The sequence below is a fragment of the Chiloscyllium plagiosum genome, chromosome 9 (assembly GCF_004010195.1).
Source record: "Chiloscyllium plagiosum isolate BGI_BamShark_2017 chromosome 9, ASM401019v2, whole genome shotgun sequence".
Lineage (NCBI taxonomy): Eukaryota > Metazoa > Chordata > Chondrichthyes > Orectolobiformes > Hemiscylliidae > Chiloscyllium > Chiloscyllium plagiosum.
This window is the reverse complement of record NC_057718.1, coordinates 3,989,443-4,006,374: the sequence shown is the minus strand read 5'-3', so window position 1 is coordinate 4,006,374 and position 16,932 is coordinate 3,989,443. Positions and strand designations below refer to the sequence as shown.

At 42.7% G+C, this 16,932-nt stretch overlaps 1 protein-coding gene across 1 annotated transcript in view; it reads right to left on the bottom strand.

Annotated features, from left to right (window-relative positions):
- The window catches only part of LOC122553154 (basement membrane-specific heparan sulfate proteoglycan core protein-like), an 82,206-nt gene that overhangs the window by 14,169 nt on the left and 51,105 nt on the right, over positions 1-16,932 (bottom strand). Inside the window, exons 4-7 of the mRNA XM_043696742.1 lie at positions 14,168-14,365; positions 6,956-7,300; positions 4,764-5,108; positions 371-718 (exon numbers count right to left, since the gene is read on the bottom strand). Of these exons, the coding sequence (XP_043552677.1) occupies positions 371-718; positions 4,764-5,108; positions 6,956-7,300; positions 14,168-14,365 (1,236 nt within the window). The remainder of the gene's footprint in view (positions 1-370; positions 719-4,763; positions 5,109-6,955; positions 7,301-14,167; positions 14,366-16,932) is intronic.

Sequence of the window (16,932 nt, the reverse complement as noted above, 5' to 3'; positions counted from 1 at the left end):
GAATGTGATGGAATACTCCACATCTGCCTGGATGGGTGCAGTTCCAACAACACTCCAGAATCTTGTCATCATCCAGAACAAATCAACAGGCACCATTGGCCAGGACAGCCACAAGCACCATTCCCACCACCACTGACTCTCTGTTATGCATATTCGACAAGATATACTGCAGACATTCATAAAACATCCTCAGGTGCACCTTCCAAACCCACAGTCTCCTCCATCTAGAAGGATAAGGGCAGCAGATACATGGAAACACCACTCCCTGCAAGTTCCCCTCCATACCTGGCCTTGATAACCATTCTGCCCTTCCACAGCAGCTGGGTGCTCCCTTCCCTGTTCACACCAATGTTCCTTCCCATTGACTTACCAGTTACAATAAGCTGGCTCCCTGCTCCAGAGATGTAGCTCCACACACTGCAGCTGTACACAGCAGTATCATTGAGAGTCACATCCACAAGTCTCAGAATGTAACTGTTCCTGCTGACATTCCTGGAAAGCTGAACATGATTGTGGAAACCCTGGGCCTTGGTGAGGGTGCCATTCACAAAGTGGCTTATTACCCACTCCCTGTTGCTGCCAGGTCGCTGGTAGTGCCAGTGGACATCAGTGTCAATCACACTGGCATTGTGCATGGCACACTGGAACTCGGCGGTTTCACCCTCTGCTACCTTGCTGACCACTGGATCCTGAATGAGGACTGGATCAGCCAATGGATCTGTTTGTGTTGAAGAGGAAAAGTAATATAATTGGAATTGTAACATTTTATAAAATCTCTTCCTGGTTCAATGATGATTTGCAGAGGATGAACTGAAGCTTCCTGTGTGGATATTGCTATTTGTAATTTGAGGGGGAATGATTTGAAACATATCCATCAGTTGAGTGCTTTCCAATTTGCCCCTGTGATTCATTTTGTGAATAAACTATCGAGAGGAGAATTTCACAATGCTCACAGCTGACTGATTGGAATAGACTGAGCAGCCATTTAAAAAGTTTCATTCTCACCGAAAACTGAAAAGAAAAGGTTGAAAGTTTCAATCAGCCTGTAATCGGTGGTCCCTGAGGACACCCTCCCTGATTCACTGTTGCTCCATTCGATTCTGAATCCTAACAGTGTGCAAGGCTGTAGGGAGAGAGCAGGACATTGGCAGTCGGGAATGATGCTCATTTGAAGAGTCAGTGCAGACAGGATGGGCTGAATGGTCTCCTTCTGCACTGGAATGTTTCTGTGATTCTCTGATTCTGTCTGAGTCAGATAGACCCTGATTGCACTTGCCTGGAATTGAGTCAGCAATGGGCAAAGTGAAGCCCTTCTGATTGGTACCTCAGACTTTCCCTTCCATTCTTGACCCGGGTTATTATCCCAGGGTCAGGGAATCCTTGGGGTCGGGTCCCAAACACAAACCTGTGACATTGGGCTCACTGTTAGAAAGGTCTGGGACCCATACCATCCTCACCTGCAGTCACAGCCTCCTGTCCCTGATCCATGACTCATCTCCAATTCCTGAATCCAAGGAGTGGAAGCACCCTCTGGAGAAAGGTTTCCAGGGAACTTCCCCCTTCCTTGATGTGACACAATGTCTGCAGCTCAGACTCCAGCTCCTCAACTCGGATCCAAACTTCCTCGAGCTGCCAAACCCTTCCTCCAGATGTGTTCACTCTGGATCCCATTGGGCTCAGAGGGGCCTTCATTGAAACCTGTAAGATCTGAAGGCCTTGAACCAGGTGGACGTGGAAAGGATGGTTCCTCTTCAGGGAGAATCTAGAACTAGTGGGCAGTTTAAAAATAGGGGAGTGCAGGATGAAGATTGAGATGAGGAAATGTTTTTTTTCAGAGGGTTGTGGGTCTTTGGAATTCCCTTCATCAAAAGGCAGTGGATGTAGAATCTCGAAGTGTTTTTAAGGCGGGGGGGGGGGGGGGGGGGGGAATTCTTGATGACCCGGGGGTGAAAGGTGAACAGGGATATGTAGGAATGTAGAGTTGAGATTAATATCAGATCATCCATCATTTAATTAAGTGGTGGAGCAGGCATGATGGGCTGAATGGCCTACTCCTGTTCCTATCTCCCTCTGTCTGTGTTTCTTGGACTAAGGGAATGGATGAAGGTCATAAGAAGGGGAGTAACCAGGATGGGGGTGAGGAAGGATTTAGCTCAGGACAAGGACATCAGAGGTGGAGGTGGGAGTGTCATTGAGCAGAACAGGAGCTGCAGAGGGTTGTGGGAAATGACGGCCCAAAAAGTTGAGAGCTGAGTGTTTGAACTTACCTGAATAAATTGCTCGCATCTTAATGAGTTACACTGGTGCCCACTTTAATTTTCAGTTTAAGTGACGTTGAGAAACAGATTCAGTTTTAATGTGGAACTGACTCATGGGAGGGAAAGTCTAAGGAAGACAACAAGTTTCTACAAAACAAATCCCTTTGTATTCTGTTAAACTCTAAAATTAAAGATAAATACAGGCTGATGGAGTAATGTTGAGGTCCTGTGTGCAGCGTTGGCTCTGAACCCTTCACTCCATGAACACAGCATTAGATAATTACAGAGTCACCCCTTATACCACCCAGACCTCTCATGGGCAACAGTGTCTCCAAACAAGCCACCAACTGTTTGCTTCTTTATTGAATTTACTCACAATCGAATCATAACACAATAATACACAACAATTCCAGGCTAACTGAGAGCTGGAAACATATTACCTTAATTCCTGATGTTCCCATCAATTGTTGTAAAAACCCATCTGATTTATTAATGTTCATCAGGAAAGGAAATCTGCCATCCTTACCTGATCTGGCCCACATGTGACTTCAGACCCACAGCAATGTGGTTTGTTCTTACTACCCTCTGAAGTGAATAGGCAAGTGACTCAGTTTGAGGGCAATAAGGGATGAGGAACAAATTATGGCCTTACCAGTGATGCCCACATTACATTCAGAAAAATGGAAAACAATTCCCTGATGAAACACAGCCTGGGCATCCACACTAAGTTGTCCATTAACTGGAGCAGTGTAATCAATACTGTGGCTACAAAAGCAGTTGAGGTGAATAGCTCATATTCTGCCTCCCACAGCCTGCCTACCATTTATCGACAAAGCAGAACTCAGGAGGATGATGGAACAACTTGCCTGGATGGGTGCAGCTCCAACAACATTCAAGAAGCTTCATGCCATCCAGACGGAAGCAGCCTGCCTGATTGGCACGACAACTAACACCTTCAACATTCACTCCCTTTTACACTGATGTACAGTGTGTACCATCTACAAGATGCTCTTCTGGAATTCACCAAGGCTCCTCCAACAGCAGCTTCTGAACCCACAGCCTCTCCCATCTGAAAGGCCAAAGGCAGCGGGTACATGGGCAGCATTTCTTTCAGGTTCCCCTCCAGGCACTCACTATCCTGACTTAGAAATATTGTATATAACTTGTGTAAAAGTCAAATTTTTAAAATGGTTTTTTTAAGCTGAAATTAGGGGTTGACTGTTACAGGGGTATTGCATTCAAGGGGATGAAAATCATGCTTAGTATGAGTCAAAAATGGACAAACTAGAGCCAGATCTCTTTATAAAGTAATATACAACAAAAAGAAAAGGAACTATGGCTATTATCGAATATTTATCGACAAAATAACTGTCTCCATTCTGCCTGCTACAGTAGAATGGCACTGTTATACCATATCCCAGTTCCAAGTACCATAAAGTGCATGTGGGTCTACACATACCGTATATACCCAAGTAATAGTTGGATTTTTTTGTCTACTTTTAAGTTAAATTTAGGGGGTTGACTATTACAGGGATACCACATTTGAGGAGCAAAATTAAATTCAAAATGGATAAAGAAAAAAACACAAGAATTACAATGATTCTGAGAATCTGGATCAGAATATGATGGCTGGTGCATTGGAATACCTGGAACAGAGTGGTACAGCCAGCTGACTGGAATGCCAGAGTGGAGCGCAATGGACAGTCACACTGACTCAAAACTGTTGGTCTGTTAACTGTGAAGAACCAGGGTCAAATTTGACATGAGATATATGGAAAATTCTAGACTTTTAGACAAAAAATTGGGGGACGACTTTTTCATGATATCGACTTATACTCAGATATATACAGCGTATCATCATTGTTCCTTCCGTGTCATTGGGTCAAACATCCCAACACCAAGGGGACCACAGTAGCTCAGGAAGGCAGTTCACCATCACCTGCTCAAATCATACAAACTAGGATCTGGAGTAGGCCATTCAGCCCATTGTGCCTGCACCATCTTTTAGTATATTCATGGCTGACCATCCAACTCATTTCCTTGTTTCCTCATTCTCCCCTTACCCTTTGAACCCTTTAGCCATGAGAACTATATCTAACTCTCCCTTGAAGACATTCAAGCCTCAGCTATTTCCTGTAGCAGAGAAGACACTTCTTCTCAAGGGCTATTCACAAAGGACAAGTACCAGCCCTTGGCCACATCCCAAGAATGAATGAAACAAAACCAGACAGAAACAGGAGAATGTTAAACCCAGCACTGAGAACAAACAAGATGGAGAAGCAAAAGGATAGAGAGACAGAGAAAGAGTTTGAGATTGAGGAACTGGTCTAAGAGGAGAAACCGTTTATTCTATCCGTGAGTAAAAGAAGAGAAGATAACTGTTCTATGTTTATAACGAGCTCTCTGCTTTCTCTTTACCAGAGGAATTTAACACATTCTCCTCTCCAATAAATCCACGTGGAAATGGTTACTGTATCAGATTATTCTAAGGTAAACAAGACTTACCTGTTACAGTCAGCTGAGTTCCATTCCCACTGATATCTCCCCACATTTTACAGTAATAGACCCCAGCGTCACTGGGCTGCATGTTAGTGATGGTCAGAATGAAACTGTTATTGGAGGGGTCCATGGAAGACTGGAATCGCTCAGTGAATCCTGGGCTCCATTGTGTGATGTTCCTCATGTCATGTGTTAAAACCCACTCCATCTTATTTCCTGGTTTCTCCCAGTCCCAGTGAACATTGGTGTGTGTCACTGCGGCGTTCCTCACGGTGCACTGTAACCGGCCGGTGTGACCCTTGGTGATACGTTCCAGGCTCAGAGACTGGAGAAGGACCGGGACATTTGCATCTTTAAGAGAAAATTTATAACTAAATTAAAGCTCATCTGAACGTTCTGAAGAACTCTAATTTAGAGTTAGTGAGAAAGGACAGATGGTAAGGGTATCAGAGTGAACCAGTGGGGTTAATTATTCAAAGTAACCATGACATTATAGACCATAAGGTCATGGATATAGGAGTAGAATTAGGCCATTTGGCCCATCAGGCCTGCTCTGCCATTTGAGCATGGCTGATATGTTTCAATCCCATTCTCCTGCTCTCTCCCCATAACCCTTGATCCATTTGCTCATTAGAGCCTATCTATCCGTATCTTAAATATACTCAATGACTTGGTCTCTACAGCTCTCTGCAGCAATGAGTTCCACAGATTTACCATTTTTTCTCTGACGAAATTCCTCTTCATCTCAGCTGTAATTGATCATCCCTTCACTGTAAGGCTGTGCCCTGGATCTGACTCTCTCCAACAAACATCTTCTCCACATTCACTCTATCCAGGCCCTTGAGTATTCTGTGATGAGACAAACTGTATTCACCGCTCATAATGTGGTCTCCTCTTCATTTGGGAAATGAAATGGAGACTGCGTGACTGATTCTCAGAAGACCTCCATTCTGTCTGCAAAAAAAGGCCCTAACCTCCCAGGTGCTTGCCACTCCAACACACCATCGTGTTCCCTGGCCAACATCTCTGTCTCAGTCTTGCTGCAGTGTTCTCGTGAAGCTCAGAGCAAGCTGGAACAACAGCACCTCATTTTCTACTTGGTTACCTTGCAGCCTTCTGGAATCAATATCGAGTAAAATAATTTTAGAGACTGAGCAACTTTCCCCATGCTTTCCCCCTCCCCCACATACCAGGCCTTATCATTACTCAGGCAGCTACCACACTCTACCCATTGTCAGCCACTAACTGTCCCCATCAGCAGCTGCTCATTCCTTCAGACAGGCCATTACCCACTCCTTTGTCCGTCCAACAGTTTTTCTCTCACACTGGGCTCTATCTCCATCTATTTTTTACACTCACCCTCCTCCCCACCCCATCTTCTGTATAAAAACCATCATTTTCCCTCATTGCTATCAGTTCTATACAAGGGTCACTGGACTCACAACATTAATTCTAATTTCTCTCCACAGATGCTGACACTTTCCAGCGATTTCTGTTTTTATCCACAGAAATGGAATCAGAAACGGTCTGTGAGAGTTATTGTTTGAAAGATAAAGTATTAATAAAGAGATAGAGACAGTCCCAAATACCAGGCGCTGAGCAATAGGCAGTGGTCCATCAGGTGGTCACTTCATCTGAGAACTAGAATGAAAATTTTCAAACTAGCTCATGAAATTCTAATGGCAGGTCATTTATGGAATATAAACACACAGTCTAAAATATTAAACCATTTTTATTGGTCAGGATTATGCAACGATGTTAAATTTTACCAGACAGGCTGGTCCATGTTTGGACTTGGGGGAATCTCCAACCCTCAATTAAAGCTTCACCTTTAATTCCGATCGCAGCTTTTGAAGAATGGTTTGGCAGAGTCTTAATAGATTGTGTAGGAGCCCGACCACAGCCCAGGAATGGCAATCAATGGGTCACTGCAGTGGTTCAAGAAGGCAGCTCTGCACCACCTTCTCAAGGGCAATGAAGGAGAGGCAATAAATGCTGGCCCAGCCATTGACACCCACATCTCACAAAACAATTAAATAAATTGCTGCACTTGAGCTCAGCTTCCTCCCCACAGAGAATCCATCCCTGCAATCACTTTCCATCACCTCCCCAATCTTCTTGATTACAAACTGATCTCCAATTCATTCATTGGGTAGGAGGTTATTGCAGGAGGAGATTGTCATGTAAACTATACTTACTGGTGATATTGAGTTGGCTTCCTCTCCCATAGATCCTTCCCCAGACTGAGCAATAATAAACCCCATTGTCATTGAACTGCACGTTTGTGATGGTCAGAATGAAGCTGTTACTGGAGGGGTCTCTAGAATGCTGGAATCGCTCAGTGAATCCTGGGCTCCATTCTGTGGAGCCACTTTCTGGATGTGTTAAAACCCACTCCATAATTTTTTTTGCAGAGAGTCGGTACCAGTGAACATCGGTGTGTGTCACTGTGGCGTTCCTCATGGTGCAGTGGAATCGGGCAGTGTGGTCCTGGGTGACATGTTCTAGGCTTGGAGACTGGAGAAGGACTGGACCAGTGATACCTTTAAAGAAACAGATAAGAATCAGTTTATTCTCTGTACTGCTGTATTGAAAGGATCTGGCAGAGTGGTAGGAATTTTGAGTTAAACAGAGAGAACACATTATTACACTGAACAATTGAGATGCATCTGTGACTGATTTAGATGGAAAAAAATCCATCAACATAAACAGAAGTAATTAAATAAACAGCATGTTGAATAATATTTCCCAACTCTTGTCAGAATCTGATCAATAATTTAGATGCACCATTTTTTTCTGCAGCAGGTTCACTTCCATCGAGAAGGACAAGGACAGCAGATAAAGAGGAATACCACCCCCTGCAAGTTCGCCTCCAAACCACTCATCATCCTGTCTTGGAATATATCATTGTTTCTTTGTAGTCAGCCCCTGTTTGGGGCTGTTAACATGGTTCAACCAGGGAGACCTGGCTGACAGATAAAAACAGCAGTGTCAGAGGTTCTGCTTGTTATGTACCAGGCTAGACAACCCACTGGCAATATGACTTGATGAACTTCTTCCCATTTCTCATCTACCTGAATATGTGATGGTCTCCATATCCTCATTAAGACATCATTTTTATGATAATAATATCCAGGGATGCATTCAGATTCTTTTTCGGCATAGTCATGATTTGGAGATGCCAGTGTTGGACTGGGCATACAAAGTTAAAAATCACACAACACCAGGTTATAGTTCAACAGGTTTAATTGGAAGCACTAGCTTTTGGAGCGCTGCTCCTTCATCAGGTGGTTGTGGAGGACACTATTGTAGGGCACAGAATTTATAGCAAAACTTTACAGTGTGATGTAACTGAAATTATACATTGAAAAATATCTTGTCAGACAGGGAACACAGGGAGCTAACACCTTCAACGTATTATCTGGCTGACACCAATTGTTACAGTTTACCTGAGAATGTAACTTTAAAAAAAAAGTTATGTGTTGTACCTATGAAAGGAGTGAAACTGTCATGGATTCTAACAGATGAAAGACTCAACAAACAATTAAGGTATTTTTCAATGTATAATTTCAGTTACATATAAGTTCACACTGTAAACTTCTGCCCTAAATTCCGTGTCTTACAATTGTGTCCTCCACAACCACCTGAAGAAGGAGCGGCGCTCTGAAAACTAGCACTTCCAATTATACCTGTTGGTCTATAACCTGGTGTTGTGTGATTTTTAACTTTTTCCTGCATATGCCTTTTGACCCAATTGCTCTATATTTTCATCTTTCTGCAGTAACTCAGTTAATTTATCTGAGCTAAAGATGTCTGCTCAATCATCTATCTGCTCTCAGTTTGTGCCAACCAACTGATGAAACAGGGTCTCTGCTTATTCCAATTCAACTTTCTTATTAGTACTCTTTGATCTCACTGTTTCAACTAGTGACTTTGTAGCCTCATTGCCACACAGTCAGGAAAAGTCCCAGGATATGTGTCCTGCAATAATTTAATTGCCTGAGTTTCCACTGGCTGTTCAATCACCATAGATAGCACTCTGACCTGTGAACCAGCTATATCATTTGCAAGGACAAATTGTATTCCTAGAGCTGAGAGTTTGTCCAGTCCTCCTACCAAGATGTTTCTATTCTTCACTGGACACTCTAAGCTCACTTTACATAATTGAGAACTTCTTATCTCACCTTGAATTCCTGGTACTAGCACCTTTTCTGGCAATAGTCCTTCAGAAGTACATATATCTTCATCTTTCAGCATCACAGATTGAGACGATCCTGTGTCTCTTAATATTCTAACTTCTTTACCTGCTGCTCCTGGCCTATTCAGGTAAACTTTACCTTTGCAGCTATATGGTTTAAGAAGATCTGTCACTTCCTCCTTAGCCAACCTCTGACCAACTTGTAAATCTGGTGCAGCTTCCAAGCCTCCACTGTGCTTTCCATGACCACTTCAACAAAAGTCACTGTCTTATCCTGTTTTCCGATATCTGGCTTCCCAGTCCTTTTCCTAACCCACCACGACTATGATTTCATGTGGCTTACTTTATTGCAATGAAAATATGAAAGCTTTTTACCTTCCCTTTCACCTTCACCTTCACTTCCCTTTCCCTTTCACCGTGGGCGGCACAGTGGCACCGTGGGCGGCACGGTGGCACAGTGGTTAGCACTGCTGCCTCACAGTGCTCGAGACCCGGGTTCAATTCCTGCCTCAGGCGACTGACTGTGTGGAATTTGCATGTTCTCCCCGTGTCTGCGTGGGTTTCCTCCGGGTGCTCCGGTTTCCTCCCACAGTCCAAAGATGTGCAGGTCAGGTGAATTGGCCATGCTAAATTGCCCGTAGTGTTAGGTAAGGGGTAAATGTAGGGGTATGGGTGGGTTGCGCTTCGGCGGGGCGGTGTGGACTTGTTGGGCTGAAGGGCCTGTTTTCACACTGTAAGTAATCTAATCTTCAAGGGTTCCTTTTTCATCCATGGCAAGTTATCCTTATGATCATCACCAAGATCTACCCTTCCATCTCCATGTGAGGAATTTTCTTTTCCCCAATTTCCATCCCCCATGGACTGAAATTGATTTTGGAAGCTAAACTTTGATTTATGAACCAACTCATAACCATCAGTCATTCCAGCTGCTAATCTTGCTGTTTTAACTCACTACTCTTCCACATGAGTTCTCACTAATTCAGGAGGTGAATTTTTAAATAGTAATCTCTCTAAAGGAGTCATAGTTTTGCTTTGTTTTTACCGACTGTATCCAACTATCAAAATTCCTTTGTTTGTAGGTTTGACTCCAAGGATGCTGTCTGACCTGCAGTGCTTTTCCAGCACCACTCTCATCTTGACTCTGATCTCTAGCATCTGCAGTCCTCACTTTCACTAAGTTGGCTTCAGGCACAGCTCATCTGCACTTAAGATGGTTTTCTTCACCTCCTCTTATGCCCCAGATAGCTCCTCTGATAATGATGCAAATACCTCACTAGCTCTACTTACAAGTTTTGTTTTGATCAACAAAACCTACATGGTCACGGGCAATCGCATTTGTTTAGCCACCTTTTCAAATGAGTTGGGAAAGGCTTCCAAATCCTTCTCATCAAATTTGGACAATGCTTGAATATATTTAAATAGTTTTTCACCAGGCCTTTAGCTACCATGGGTTTGCTCATCCTCACTCTTTTCCTCACTCAGCTTACCTTCAGCCTACAGCTCCATCCTTTTCAGTTGACTTTCCAGGCTAAGTGCCAATTTCTGAAGTTCAAGCTCCCTCTCTTTCTTCCTTTACTCTCTTCTTTCTCTCTCTTTCTCTCACTCTTTCTTGCTCTTCTCTATCTCTTTTTTGCTCCTTTTCTCTCTTTTTTTCTTTTTGTTCTATTAAAGCCATTAATTCATTCTTCCTTTCCTCTGCTTTTAATCGTAATACAAACTGTTTCATTTTCAATTAAATATTAGCCATCTCTAAAGATTCTAATGGCATTTCCAGCAAATGTAAGTGCTGAGTTATTGCTGCAATTTTCTTTCCTTTCCTCACGGAAGGAGGCAGCTCCAACCCCAGCTTGTCTAATAATTCCAGCAGCTTGGCCTTAACCACCTCTTGTAAAACCCCAAAGTCACTTCTTCCACCCCCAGAAAACTCTTGGTGACCGAAAGAGACATTGCTCTCCCAAGCGCTGTTTAAATCAACTGAATTCAATACCCAGAACAAAAGACACTAACACCGACCACTCGTTGCCTTTGAGTCCAACAACCTGAATCCCAAATTGGAGTGAAAGAACAAATCCTGCAAACAGCTCCCAATCTGCTATGGACCAATCCAGAACCCCTCAAAATATTTTCAGAAAGTCTCCCACACCTTAACTTTGCTTGCTGTTTTAGTGGGTGCAACATGAATATTCCAGGACGGATACTGTTAGTCAAACCACATCATTTTAAACAAGCCAGAATTTATTTACAAGATTACTGAATGAAACACAAGCAAAAGAGAACAGGATATGGATGTAGGTTTGCTCGCTGAGCTGGAACGTTCATTTTCAGATGTTTCATCATCATAATAGGTAACATCTTCATCTGGAGGTTGACTGGTGATGTTACTAGTATGGTGACGAAACGTCTGAAAATGAACCTTACAGCTCAGCGAGCAAACCTACATCCAGAACCTCAACCTGAGCTATAAGTCTTCTCAAAACCCACTAAGAACAGAATATAGATGAACTTAACCTATCTGAAAACCCAATCGATTATCCCAACTTAATGAAGCTGTTCAAAGTACTTGCAACAATCCCCATAAACTCCTCTTGGCACAGAAGGTAAAATCAAACACAGGGTCTTACAGGAGAGAAGTCAGAGAGAGGATCCGCATGGACCTGCTTCTTTGGGTCCAGCAGGTTTTACAATTGCTTGACTGCTTTCAGTGAATAGCTAGACTGCCAAAACCAAACCAAACCAGAGTGAGTTGATCTGGGAGAACTGGCCTCTCCCTTTTCATTGTACCAGTGTTTATGTTTTAAAACATAAAAACCTTTTGACTGAGGCAGTATCTGTGAGCTACAATCAAACTGGCCCTAAAACCCATCCAAGCCCAGACTTTTCGAAGTCTGTGTCATTACTACGTCTCTGAAAAAAACATCCAAGGACAACAAAACCTTGTTAAAGGAGTATCATCATCACATGGTCACTCTGGGAGCTGGCTCTGAGGGAGATGGATTAGTGTCAAGGACTCTGCACATGTCAATAAAGGGTGACTTGGTGACAAGATACCAGCTTTTGTGGAGTTACTTCATCCATCATGGTCACTGGGTCAGAATACTGGCATTCCTTCCCTCAGGGCATTATGGATCTACCTACAGCATATGGACTGCAGCAGTTCAAGAAGGCAACTCATCCACAAGCAATAGCAACAATAATATTAATAATAATATTAATGGTGATAATAGTAATGATAATTATGATGATGATGATGCTATAGACAGAACATTTAGAAATGACTCATTTGACTCAGCAGAGTCAATATGGTGTCATTAAGGATAAATAATGCCAGACAAATGTATTGGAATGTTTTGATGAGGTAAGAAGCAGGATAGGTAAAGGGGATCCAGTCGATAATGTATTTGAATTCAAATAAGTGCTTTTGATAAGGTACCGCACATTAAGCTACTTAATACAATGAGAGTCCTTAATGTTTTCAGGTAGTAAGGACAGAGAATTTATTGACTAACCAATGGCAGGGAGTTGGGATAATTGTGACATTTTCAGGGTGGCAATTCTCAACTTAAACTGCTTATCCTGAGGTCCCCTATTCTTATAAATTCAAAATTATCACCTTTCATCAGCAGAAACTGTTTTAAATACTTAACACATTTTGGGTGGCACGGTAGCTTAGTGGTTCACACTGCCCCTCACAGAGCCAGGGACCCGAGTTCAATCCCTGCCTCAGGCAGCTGTCTGTGTGGAGTCTGCACATTCTCCCCATGTTTGCGTGGGTTTCCTCCGGGTGCATCAGTTTTCTCCCACAATCCAAAGATGGGCAGGTCTGGTGAATTGGCCATGCTAAATTGCCCATAGTGTTAGGTGCATTAGTCAGGGGTAAACATAGAGTAGGGGAATGGGCCTGAGTGGGTTACTCTTTGATGGGTCAGCGTGGACTTGTTGGGTCAAAGGACCTGTTATCTAATCTAATTACCCATCTGGACTCTGTGAATTAGAAAAATCAGGCTTTCCAAGTAATATGTGCCTCTCTGAAATGAAATACAATCCCAATTCCATCAACCTGTAAGCACCCTAATGATTTCAATGTTTACTTTGTCTGTTCATAAAATCTCTCCCAAAGCAAACTATTTCCCATCCACACTCCAAGAACTGCTTCTGTCAGATTGATTTATTTTTAAAAAGTCAATCATCACTCCAGAAATATTGTCATTTTAAGATTTAAATCCTCTCATACACACTAAGATCAAAACATACATGCCACTAGTTCAGAATCCAAACTCCAAACTAAGTGATATTAAAATTATATAGAAACCATACACCTCTCATCAGTGTTTGATGGGGGGGAGAGTGCATGAGTAATAAAGCCCCAGTTAACCACAAGTCATACTAAATCTGTCACTGAATCGACACTGCAGCCATTTTGACTATTTTCTGATCTCCAAGCTAAAGTCAACAAAAAGCAGGTTGATTAATGACCTCAAACATGACATTTATTATCAGCAAGACAGATTTTTGAAATAAGCAGAAAATGTGATCAACAACTGCATTTCTATTCTGATTAATCCCATTACATCCCATTAATCTCAAACATGCGTTCATTCACAGACAGGGTAACACGGCTCTGCCGTTTGTAGAAAATAAAAGCCTGAAAGAAAGACCATCCCAGTGCAGCAAGGACATCACATCAGAAGTTAGAATGTGCTGATATCTCAGAATTTCTTCACTTTCATGTGAATTGGGTGAAGTCAATGCTTTCGTTTTGCTACAGAACTTTAAAGAGTGGTTCTTACACATTTCATTGCTTATTTTAATGAAAGAGTACACTCCCAGCTCTATCTGTTCCTGTGCACCCATTAGAATTGCACTTTTAATAAAATTGTCTCCACTGCTCTTATTTCTCCTCCCAGTCTGAGTATCCTCACATTTCTCTGCGTTACATCTGATCTACTATTGGCTGCCCAATCTCCCACAATGGGGCAAGTAAAAGAAAAAGCACATTTCCCACAAAATCCTCCTCCCATTGTCACAAAAGTATTCCCTTTCTTCCCACTGGCCACCAACAATGAACCTGAGCTCAGCCTCCCCCCCACAATGAATCCATCCCCAAGATCACTCTCCATCACATTCTCAAGCATTTGATCACAAACCGATCTCCAATTCATTCATTGGGCAAGAGGTTATTGTTGGAGGTGATTATCATGTAAACTCTACTTACTGTCTACAATGAGCTGGCTTCCTCTCCCATAGATCTTTCCCCAGACTGAGCAGTAATAGACCCCAGTGTCATTGGGCTGCTCGTTTGTGATGGTCAGAATGAAGCTGTTACTGGAGGAATCTCTGTAAGGCTGGAATCGTGGGCTCCATTGTGTGGAGCCACTTCCTGGATCTGTTAAAACCCGCTCCATAATTTGGTCTGGGGACAGTCGTTACCAGTGAACATCAGTGTGTATCACTGCGGCGTTCCTCATGGTGCACTGTGACCAGGCAGTGTGACCCTCGGTGACACGTTCCAGGCTCGGAGACTGGAGAACAACTGGACCATTGATACTTTTAAAGAAAAAAAACAATACTTTTATTCCCACAAGACCAGATTCCCTGTACTGCCATATTGAAAGGATTTGACAGAGTCGTGGGAGTTTTGAGTTAAACAGAGAGAACAGGAGAGAACACAAAACCATTAAGCTGCAGTTGGGACCGATACAGATCAAACAAAGTCCATCAACAGAAACAGAAATAATTAAATAAACTGAGTGTGAAATAATATTTTTTAATTCTGTTGAAAATCTCTTCAACATTTTGGACAAAGCAACGTCTTCTGCAGCACGATCAAAACCCACATTCACTTCCATTTGAAAGGGCAAGTGCAGCAGATACATGGGACCACCAACCCCTGCAAGACCTCTTCCAAGCCACTTACCATTCTGACTTGAAAATATATCACTGTTCATTCAGTGTCGCTGGGTCAAAATGCTGGAATTCTCTCTCTAAGGGCATTATGGGTCTACCTGCAGGTCATGGACTGCAGTGGTTCAAGGAGACAGCTCACCCATAGCAATAGCAACAATAATAATGATAGTGATAATGGTGATGGTGATAGTATTGGCAGAACATTTAGAAATGTCAAACATGAATCAGCATAGCGTCACAAAGGATAAATAATGCCAGACAAATGTACTGGAACACTTTGATGAGGTAAAAAGCAGGATAGATAAAGGTCATCCAGTCAATGTCATGCAATTGGATTTGCAAAACACTTTTAATAAGGTACCACATATCAGGCGACTGAATAAGATGAGAGGCCTTGATTTTGGAGGTAGTATGGACAGAGGATTGGTTAGCAAAACATTGACAGGGATTGTGACAAAAGGTGCATTTTCAGGGTAACAAACCTGCAATTTGTGAAGTGTCACAGGGCTCAGTGCTGGGCCACAGTTATTAACAATCAATATTAATGATTAGATGAGGAAAGTGAATCTAGTGCAGCAAAGTTAATGGTTGGCACAAAAATAAATGGGACGACGAGTGGTGAGAATGACAAAAAGTATCTGCACAGGGCTATAGACAAGTTCAATGAGTGGGCAACATGTTGACAGATGAAATGTATTGTGGGGAAATGCAAGGCTATGCATTTCAACAGGAAGAATACGATTTTATTTCTTCATTCAAGATGTGAACATTGTTGGCTAAGCCAGCATTTGTTACTGATCCATAATTGCTCAGGGTGCAGTCACATGCAGGCCAAACCAGTAAGAATGGCAGTAAACCAGATGGGTGTTTCGTGAACAATCATTTCATGGTCATCATCAGATGTTTACTTCCATGTTTTTAAGGAATTCAAATTCCAGCATTTTCCATGGAGGGATTTGAATATGGAGTCTCAGAACAAGTCCTGGGTCTCTGGATTAATAATCTAATGATGATCCCACTTGGTCATTGCCTCCCATGAGGGGAAAGACTGCTTGACAGCCCAGCACAGAGGGACTGAGAGGGTTGGAGAGTGTGTATGAATCACCGAAAGCTAGCATTCAAGTTCATTAGGGAGTAAGGAGGGAAGATGGAATATTGGCCTTTATTTCAAAGGGAATGGGGGATACAAAGAGGGAGACTTTGCTACAACTATACAAGACACTAGTTAGACCAGAGCTGGAATAATGTGGGCTGTTGTGGGCCCCTAATCTGAGGAAAAATACACTGACATTGGAGGCAATCCAGAGAAGGTTCACTCGGTTGATCCTGGATGAGGAGGGATATTCTTATGAAGAGATGGTGAGTAGGTTGGGCCTGTACTCATCTGGGTTTAGGAGAATATGAGAAGAACTGAAGAGGCTGAAGAGATTGGGGAGACACTGAATGAATACTTCTCGTCAGTATTCACTCAGGAACAGGACACTGTTGCCAATGTGAATACTGAGTCACAATTAATTAGAATGGACGGCTTTGAGTTATGTAGGGAAGAGGTGTTGGAAATTCTGGAAAGGGTGAAAATAGATAAGTCCCCTGGGCCTGATGGCATTTATCCTAGGATTCTCTGGGAAGCAAGGAAGGAGATTGCAGAGCCATTGGCCTTGATGTTTATGTCCTCGTTGTCTACAGGAGTAGTGCCAGAAAATTGGAGGCTAGCAAATGTGGTTCCCTTGTTCAAGAAGGGGAGTAGGGATAACCCTAGTAACTATAGGCCGGTGAGTCTCACTTCTGTTGTGGGCAAAATCATGGAGAGAATTGTAAGGGATAGGATTTATGAACATCTGGATAGGAATAATGTGATCAAGGATAGCCAGCATGGTTTTGTGAAGGGCAGGTCGTGCCTCACAAACCTTATCAAATTCTTTGAGAAGGTGACTAAGGAGGTAGACAAGGGTAAAGCGGTAGATGTGGTGTATATGGATTTTAATAAGGCGTTTGATAAAGTTCCCCATGATGGGCTTCTGCAAAAAATACGGAGGTATGGCATTGAGGATGAGTTGGAGGTTTGGATTAGGA